At 51.2% G+C, this 9532-nt stretch overlaps 1 protein-coding gene across 2 annotated transcripts; it reads left to right on the forward strand.

The window, feature by feature from the left end:
• The first annotated feature begins 1306 nt into the window (after positions 1 to 1306).
• LOC123187592 (protein NETWORKED 3A) lies at positions 1307 to 4068 on the forward strand. 2 transcript variants are annotated; one of them, XM_044599504.1, is made up of 3 exons: positions 1307 to 1872; positions 2332 to 2435; positions 2997 to 4068. In XM_044599504.1, exons 2-3 carry the CDS (start codon positions 2348 to 2350, stop codon positions 3764 to 3766), a joined length of 858 nt encoding a protein of 285 aa, XP_044455439.1. In that variant the 5' UTR covers positions 1307 to 1872; positions 2332 to 2347; the 3' UTR covers positions 3767 to 4068. The 2 variants fall into 2 exon arrangements, with proteins under 2 accessions (XP_044455439.1, XP_044455438.1); XM_044599503.1 differs by having other exon boundaries at positions 1313 to 1698.
• Positions 4069 to 9532: the final 5464 nt, after the last annotated feature.

The following is a 9532-nucleotide window of genomic DNA, read 5'->3' on the forward strand; positions in this document are numbered from 1 at the left end:
CGGCAGCATCTTTGCAGTTTGCATATAACCCCCTTGGAAGTCCGGGATATTTTTCACAAGACTTGCACTTCATACTTAGCTACATGTACTACTATCTACGTGTAACGTGTTGCTAAAACATGTTAACATGTTTATATAATGTCTGTACCGTTTTGGCAGCTATAGTCTTTTATCACTTCAAGCGTTGTTACAAACTATCAAAGTTTTTTTCAGCAAACTATCAAAGTTGACTGTCAAAAAAAAAATCAAAGTTTGAGAGTATGAACCGATGTGACACCCACAAAAAAAACCCCATGTGACATGTTTCCTTAGTAAGTTTGCGTCATGTTTCTTTATATAAGTGAAAAAAAGTCAACCACCAACCGAACATGCCCTCAATTTTTCTTTTGTTATTCCATTATTTTTTTATCCTTTGTAATAATTATCAGTTACTCCCCCAGTCTGCGCATAGTCCATATTGACACAAGTTATTACATCGTATTCTTCCATATATTTACAAATATCGCAAGCATCGTTAACAGGGAGAAAATAATTGTGTACCCATATTGGGAGAAAATTACCCACCCCCTCCTCCCATAACGGTGGTCACATCGCCGCCATCCCGTCTCGCATAGTGCCATTCAAGCTTTGGAGCAGTGGGCGCTGGCCATGATAGCCCCTCGCGGAGAGATGGAAGAAGGGAAGTTGCGCTTTTCGAAAGAAGTCGTATGGACGAGGGACTTCGACGAGAGATAAGGATGATAGGGAAGAGGTTGGGCACCACAGAGAGGGCACACGTGATGCGTGGGAGGCGGTTGACGGGAGCGGGAAATCAATCGGTCGAATTAAACCGTTTATCATATTCTTTGGCATATTTCAATTGTTGCATGCACGTTAATATACGACCTTAATATAATTGGGAGAAAATTATTGCCTATCAATATTGTTCACATTAATTTGGGAGAAAACCACCAAACCACCACGCATACGAGGGACCTCGGCGAGAGATAAGGACGACAGGGAAGAACCGTGGGCGCCACAGAAGACACGTGTCATGCATGCACGGGAGGTGCCATTGACATGAGCGAGAAATCAATCGGCCGAATTGAACCGCTTCCCATATTTCTTTGGCATGTTTCCAACTGTTGCATGTACGTTAACATAACAGGCAGAAAATTACCACCTACCAATATTTCCACATCAATTCGGGACAAAAAACCACCGCGTATCCTTCCAATTCCGAGCACGCAAATTAATCGAATCCTTATCGTGCACCCCTACAACCGTGAGCCGTGTGCACACACACGGCGGGCCAGAAACCAGCCCGGGAAGATCACGATTCACGCTCGCCGGCCAACCGGAATGCCAACCGGAAAGGAAAGCAGCAATCGGGCGCCCGGTAATGGACGCCGTTAAATAGGGCGTTCCCGGAGGGCCTCCCCGCAAGAAGAGTCTCGTTCGTGGAGCGGCAGGGTTTGAAATATTTTCCTGGAGATCGAGACGAGAGGCGAGCGGGCGTGCGCCGGCGCAGAGCCTTGTCCCCTTCCCCCTCGTCCCAATCCTGAAAGCTGCGCCCCCCCTTGTCCGTCCGCTGGACAAAGAAGCGGTCCGGTCCCGTGGAGCGCGTGGCAACGGGAAACTCCGCCCCCCTCCGCGCCACGGCACCGTAGAGAGCGAGAGCCAGAGCGGCCGCCGGCAACTCCACTCCACACGACGCAGGTGAGGTTATGTCTGCCAGATTCGTTTGTGTTCGCGCGGCGCGGGTGCCGGATTGATCTGTCCGCGGCGGTTGTTCATTACTTTCTTCCGTTTCTTGCTGATGAACTGCGGCTGCTGTGCCGTGTTGCGCGGAGGAGGCGGCCGCTGTCCCCGACGGGAGTCGTTCGGAGCCGTGTAAGCCGTTGGAGCTCCGATTTTTGGGCCTCTGCTCCGTTCGTCCTAGACTAGATTGGTTTGGTTTGGTTTGGATTTGCACCGCGTCGTCGTTTTGAATCTGTTTGGATCTGGCGAGAACGCGAGGTTTACTGGATTTGTGGGTTGGGAGAGCGCGCGCGGTTGTTCCAGATTGAATCTGTTATGCTCATGGAGTCATGCATATTTTGGCCTGCTTCTTCTCTGCTCTACTTCAGCTTGGTACTTTGGTTGGTGCGATTCTCGGTATTCCGTTACCGTCTTCCCTTTGCCAACGCCTTGCGTTTTCAATGCTCATGAACTTTCTTCACGGTTCCAAATCTTCTCTTTTGCTGGCTTGTTGTCTCGTGTTCTTGTAAGGCAGTTAGTGTGTTACTCACAAAATCCATTTGTTTTGTCCATCCCGTTGGCTGTTTGTGCTTATTCCTGTGATTTCTGAAGGTAAGAAGAAGAAGAGATGGTGCACAAGGAGCTGCAGCAGGCATGGTGGTTCGACAGCCACAACCTCGCCAGGACGTCCCCGTGGCTCGGCACCACTCTTTCAGGTTTGCCTCTCGCTCCCTACCCGGCACTCCCCAGTGGATGTTGTTATCACCGTATGGTTACTCCATGGACGGACTGAACCTGGATCTTGCTGTTGACTTGTTGTGGTTACTCCATGGACTGATATTATGACCTCTGCACCGAACCATCTCTCTTACAGAACTGTCCGCCTCTGTTCTGGCCATACTACTTTCCATCTGGAGTTTCACCAACGGTCAATTTCATCTTGGTCTTAACTTCTCTTTTAGATAATGGAAGATTTTCCCCCAAAAAAAATTATAATGGAAGATTTGCTCCTCCAGCCTCTGTCTGCGTCGTTACAGCATTTACATATTTAACTCTGAAGAATGATAAGTAAATCATGACAAGTTCACAATATTACTCTAGCACTCTATCAAATTTGTGGTGACATATGCAATCTTGTGATGCATATAGATCAATAATGGCCTGGTAATTCTGTACGTCAGATTTTTTTTATAGGGACTCTGTACTTCATATCTTGTTTTTACAGCACGGATAACTTCACCTTCACTAATTGTTTTCTTCCTTCCCTTGGATTGCAGAACTGGATGACAAGACCAAGCAAATGCTCAAGCTGATCGACCAAGATGCGGACTCGTTCGCTCAGCGTGCTGAAATGTACTACAAGAAGCGTCCAGTCCTGGTGGACATGCTCGGCGACCTGTACCGCACGCACCGCTCGCTCGCCGAGCAGTATGACCTGCTGAAGCATGGCAGCGGCACATGCCGGTCCAAATTCAATCCATCTCCCTGCACCAAGAGCTGGTCTCCGGGGTCCATGGATGGCAAGGCGACCAAGAGCTGGTCTTCAGGGTCCATGGATGGCAAGACAACAAGAAGTTCTTCCTCCAACTCACTGTGCTCAGACTCCTATGACTCCGAGTCTGAAGTTGATGACCCGGAAGAAGAGCATGATGAGAAGGTGTCCGAAGGCGCTGCAGCGGCAGCGGCAAAGAAGGACCAGCTTGACCAAGAAGCAGAGCTCATGCGCGCGGAGATCAAGAGGCTCAACGAGCAGAACTCCGAGCTGCAGAAGGTGATCGAGGAGAACAAGGCGGCTCACGAGGCGGAGCTCGCCGCGAAGGACGAGGAGAAGAGGGAGGTCATCAGGCAGCTCGCGTCGTCCATCGACATGGTGAAGCAGGAGAACTACACCCTGCGCGAGCTCCTCAAGAGCCCCAACCCAAAGCACCACCCCGCCGCCGCGGCCCCGCCCCGCGGCTTCGATCTCAGGAAGCTGACCAAGGACCTGTTCTCGGCGAAGCTGTTCACGGGCCAACGCAAGCATAATGGTCCCATGGTCGCTCTGTGAATGAGTGAGTTTTGGTGCGGCAGAGTCCACCATGATGAAGAGAAGAAATTATATGATGCAGTCTCTCCATCTTGACATCCAGATCCATGAGAATTTCTTGTAGCTCTTGTGCATATAGGATGGGTTTCTTTTGGACCCTGTCTGGTCCCCATCCTTGTTCAGGGTTAGCTAGTAGAGAGAATTTTTAACTATGTTGCTGTTATACTCATGTTTTATCTGTAGTAAGTAGTAGTAGAATAGCCATATGAATGTTTGTATGATCGCTTAACTATATAGTAAAAATATATTATTATTTTTGTCAAGTTTCAGCGTTCCTGTGCGATGCTGCCTGCACTAGAATATTTGCTGTTGCTGAAACTACTTTAGAAGTGCCATCATCAAGATTCAGACAGGCTGATGAACGTAAGATGAAACTCTGCAACTGCAGTTGGGGTAATCCGTCTGATGAATCATGATGAACCCCGAAAAGTTTTTCGAAGCACTTCCACTAGTCCACATCAAAATTTGCTCTTGCTGAAACTACTTTAGAAGCTAATCAAATTTCTGATAGTTTGATGGAAAGTGAGAGGAAACTCTGCAACTACAATTGGGGTAACCCGGGCAGAGCCAAGAATTTGCTCATTGGTATTCACCATAATAAATTTTATGCAACAGTTGATCAAAAATGTTGGCCTATATTATGGATATATTATGGACGACACTACACGTCGGCCGGGAAATGATTTGATCGATCTGCCGCCTCCATAGTCGTTGGCGCGCATGACAACCGTTCGTTCTCTACCTTGTGAGCCTCTCGGCAGCGACCCAACTTTTCGCAACATAGTTCTTGTTGCGCTCAAGGGCTTGCAACATGAGCCATGTTGCACTCCATCAAAACGTTTTCTACCGTTGCAACATTACCTATGTTGTGACCACAACAAACCCCCTCTGTTGCTACCCGTCATTTGCAAAATGGCCCATGTTGTGAAGCTCCTTTGCAACATGACGCGTGGGCGCGCAAGCTATGGCAGCGGGCCACCATTATGGTGGCGTCACCGTGGAACCAGGTGTCGAGGATGCCTCGCTCAAAGATCTCGTATGCGGTCACGTCTGGCGGCACAATAGCCAAGCAGGCGCGCGAGATTGCGGAGCTGAAGATCGTCGTTGTTGTTGCAAAGATCTATCTTGGTTGTCCCTGAGGGCCTACAACATCATCCCGGCAGGATCCAGCTACCGCCATCGTCCCTTGCCCTGGCCGATCTGCAACATACCCTGTGTTGCATTTGAAAGGGTTGCAAGAAAAGCCCATGTGCAAAGCTGGACTACCAAAAGGTAGGGGATGTTGTGGGCCGTCCGATCAAAAGCTGATCCGGCAGTAGCGGAGAGGCCGACGCGTGCAGCATGATCAGTCAGGTGAGCGCTAGTCTTTCCCTAATTAATATATTGTATTATATACTCATACCAGATTTTTTTAAGATGGACTAAAAGGCGACATGTTCAAGAGTTAGCTGTAGCGGAGATGCGCATGTTGAGATGGATGTGTGGCCACACAAGAATGGATCGAGTCCAAAATGATGATATACGTGAGAGAGTTGGGGTAGCACTGATTGAAGAGAAGCTTGTTCAACATTGTCCGAGATGGTTTGGACATATACAAGAAGGCCTCTAGAAGCTCCAATGCATAACAAATGGCTAAAGAGTACTGATAATGTGAGTAAATTGCACGAAACCATCACTTTGAGGGCTAGGTTTGTAGAAAATACTACAATACATTTTTTCGACAAAAAACACCACGTCTTATGTAATCTTTTTGCAAATAACACTGATCGGCGGATCAACCTCTGTTAACTGAGATTATGACAGATGGGGCCCGCCAGCCAGGCTGAAGTGACGCAAAATTTTCACACAGTTACACTGAATAGTTTTGCTCCACATGGCCCCACCTGTTAGTGTAACACTCCTCTCTTACGCATTCATCAAGCAGCTGGCATGCAGCACACAGGTCGACGGTGGGGCGGGGTGGGCGGCGGCCTCTGTCTCGGCCAGGGGCGGGACAAGGGCATGGCGGCTCGAGTGGCAGCAACAGCACGCGCGACGAGCAGCGACATTGAGCAGCAGGGCCGGCGAGCAACAGGCAGCAGATGTGGCAGGCTCGGGCGAGGGCGGGGCCGGCAGTGGCCTCTGCCTCGGCCAGGGGACGGGCCAAGGCCATGGCGCAGCGAGCAGCGGTAGTGAGCAACAGGCAGCGGCCGCGGCAGGCTCAGCCGGCGGCGGCCTCTGCCTCGGCCAGGGGCGGGACGAGGCCATGGCGGCTCGAGCCGCAGCAGCAGCACGCGCCGTGAGCAGCGAGTGTGGCCAGCGGCGAGGCGCGGCGCGCGGCGGATGCGTCGAGCGGCGGACGCGGCGAGCAGCGAGGCACGACGCGGGGCACGAGCACTAGATTTTTTTTCTCTTTTTTCTTTCAACGACAGGTGGACCCCCACAGGGCCACACATGATGATAATGTTAGTCAACGTCACCGTTACTTAGGCGGTGCCATGTCAGCCTGACTAGCGGGCCCAATCTGTCATAAAACATGTCTAATTCGGCCAAATCCGCCGATCGGTGTTTTTTGCAAAAAGATTACGCAAGACGTGGTGTTTTTTGTCGGAAAAATGTATTGTAGTGTTTTCTGGAAACCTAGCCTTCAAATGGTGGTTTTGTGCAATTTACTTTGATAACGTCAAGAGATGTCAGGGTAGGCCAAACTCGACATGGCAGGAGTCCGTAAACAGAAACCCGAAGTATTGAAATATCACCAAAGAACTAGCCTTAACTATCCACGTGCTAGGTTCCTCTCCGAGGCGACACGGGGGAAAGCTGGCCGTCCCGGCCGCCGGCCTTCCTCCTCCCTCCCCTCCCCCTTGCCGCCGCCGAGAGCCACCGCTGGGCAAAGCCCAGGCAGTGCTGGCGGCGGCGGGGCTTCTCCCCTGGCGCGACTTCCCTTCTTCCTCGTGGTGGCTTAGTCACTCCTAGTGGGCTTGCTGGCGTGGCGCTTCGAAGCTCCGGCGGCGTCTCGCTTTGCGGCAGGTTGGAGGGCATGTCCCCCGTCTGGTGGTGCCGCCTAGACAACGGATGCGGCCTAGGGCTCTTGACCCCAGATGGGATATGGGTGGTGCGGCCTGGCCGTGGCTGCCTGTCAGGCATGGTGGCGGCGAGTCTCGCGGCCTCTGGGCATCGTGGAGGTGTCGGCGGCGGCGTGTGCTCAGCCTGGTGATGGCGGCGGCCGTGTACGGGAGTTGGATTCCTTCGAATAGATCTGGGTGAAAACTTGCTTTCAGCTTCTGCCAAGGCCGGCGTTGGCGGCGCTATCTGCATCGTTCCCTTCTTGAAGGCATCACCGTGCAGAAGTTCAAGGCCACTCTCTGCTACCTCCGGAGGAAACCCTAGATCGGATGACGGCGACGCTCTGGTGTCGTTCCCCCCTTGGGGGCGTCATTTTTGGAGGTACACACGTGATCGAGGGACCAGAGGAAGGATTCTTTGGTGGAGCGGTGCGTCATCTCACTCATTGATGGCGGCGGATCTCGACGGCATGGCAATGTGGTGACTCGGCATCCGATGCGCGGAGATGGACTCGCACAGGAGGGTGACACGGTCTGGCGTCGTGGTGGCATCGACGACAGCTAGACCGGGTAAGATAGATGCATCAGTATAGCTCTGAAGATGGACTAGTGGTAGGTGGCTGCGGCGGCCTCATACCCGACAGGTGTCCTGATTGAGGAGTGCGCCGGACCGGTGGGTGCCCCATGCCCGCATGCGTCCTGGATGGGACCTCGGGTCTTAGATGTTAGGTTTGGCTGCATGGTCTATTTGGTATTTAGGCCCAGACTATCAGCATCCCTTCATCAATTGTATATGAGTAGCGATAGATGTTGCCTAGACGGTGGCTTTAGTCTTACTGTTGTATTACTTTGTAAGGTCTTGTGTGAACAATTAATAAGTGACTGCATGCATCGTCCAGATGCAGAGGCCGGGGGTCTTCCTCCTTTTTAAAAAATGAGTTGGTTTCGAGATCTTATAGATTTCAGCTCTAACCTCCCCTAACTTGTTTGGGACTACCCATACCAGATTTTTGGGGTGAGATTTAGGGTAACTCCAAGTTCGGGGACAACGAGCCGGGTGGAAGCCATCCAACCGTAGTCATCATATATCTAACCCGTTTCAAATGAACCAAACACAAGCACAAATGGATTTTAAGCTAAACTGACAAAATTTAAGCAAGTTCAACCTAAACTTAAAGTAAACTAAGACTAGGCCGAGTACCGGACGTTGTCTGTGTCGTAACCGAAGCCGCCATCGTCATCGAGCCAGTGGCGGAAGGCCCGCCAGGCGTCGCGACATCCCCGCCTAGCCACTACGACGTAGACACTCAGTCGCAACATCCGTGGCTTGGGGCGGAGGTACACTTGGTCTTCGTTATCCCCCACTTGGAGTAATTGGGTTTTGAGCCGGCGACAAGCGTCCGACTCGATGATGGTCTTGGGCTGGTCGAGGGCCCAAGCCTCCGCGAGCACCCAGGTTGGCGTCGTCTAGTTCCTCGCGAACGCCACCTTGCGCCGAGCATTGTGCTGCTCTCGGTGGAAATCCTCCGCCACGGCTTTGCACTTTGGAGAAGGAGGCGACACCAACTCAATCCCCCCCCCCCCCCCCTCCCCCCCCCCCTGATTTGGAGTGACGCACCGGCCACCACTCCTCAGCTTCAGACTTCTTTCTCATCGCGATGGCCGCTGGTGTAGGTGTGGTGGTGTGCGGCGGCTTTGGAAGAGGAGGAGCGGGGGAGGATTGAATTACATCGAAGGCCGACTGACTTTAAATATCCATGACATGCGGACTAGTGAAGCTTCAATGTGGGCAACTAGAGTAGGATTTTCATAGCCACGCCGCCGTGAAAATGCAGGTTAACGGGTGGCCCGTCAAGACGGAGTGGATGTGCGACACAAAGTGTTTTAGAGCGGACGCTGGAGAGCGTTTTTTGTGATGTGTTCGGGGTACCCAAGTCCGACATGGCGGACGTTCGGATTCTCCAGATCTCCTGGTTTGTAAGATTTCAAACACCGGATGATTTTCTAAACCGCGTTGGATGGCTAAAAATATCGTGTGTGTCTTGCAATCGTTTTGGTGATCCGCAGTGGAGATGCCTTGTGCCCTCCCCTGCCCATACGACGCATCACGATGAACTCCGAAAAGTATCTCAAAGCACCTTTTCTTTTCGTGCGTTCTTGGAGTAGCTCGGTTGGATTAGCATGCCACGGCGGCAACAGATTAACAACATCATTACCCTAATGTCCTTTTGCTGCAGATTATCAGCAACGGGCACCTGCGCGTGGATTGCACGCGCACCCGTTTCAAAAGTTCAGAAGCTGGAGTCAGACGCAGATGCACAGTTATCCAAAGATGCGTGGACTACACGCGCACCATTTTCAAAAATATTCTCCAACTCTTTTTTTTTTACTACTGCTGTCGAGAAGAGCGCGTGCTCTCAGCGTAGCAAAAAATCGAGGTTATTTCCCTTGATCTCAAGACAGTCACAAAAATTAGGGTGCAACGTTTTGGTGCCCAGGCTCAGCGTAGCAAAAAATTAATCTCAAGGCAGTCACAAAAATTAGAGTGTAGTGTTTTGATGCCCAGACTCAGATGACCCCGGACATAAACAGTAAGGCTGTAAAAATAGAAAACAATTCAAGAAAAATCTATTTTTTTATGATGCAAGATGCTTAAATACATGATGCTCATGCAAAATTTCAT

The sequence above is a fragment of the Triticum aestivum genome, chromosome 2A (genome assembly GCF_018294505.1).
Source record: "Triticum aestivum cultivar Chinese Spring chromosome 2A, IWGSC CS RefSeq v2.1, whole genome shotgun sequence".
NCBI lineage: Eukaryota > Viridiplantae > Streptophyta > Magnoliopsida > Poales > Poaceae > Triticum > Triticum aestivum.

What these genes read in the sequence shown, in the direction of transcription:
- LOC123187592 (XM_044599504.1), top strand. Translation starts at nt 2,348, where the DNA reads ATGGTGCACAAGGAGCTGCAGCAGGCATGGTGGTTCGACAGCCACAAC. An exon ending in GCTCGGCACCACTCTTTCAG is followed by an intron (nt 2,436 to 2,996) that starts GTTTGCCTCTCG and finishes CTTGGATTGCAG; the next exon opens with AACTGGATGACAAGACCAAG.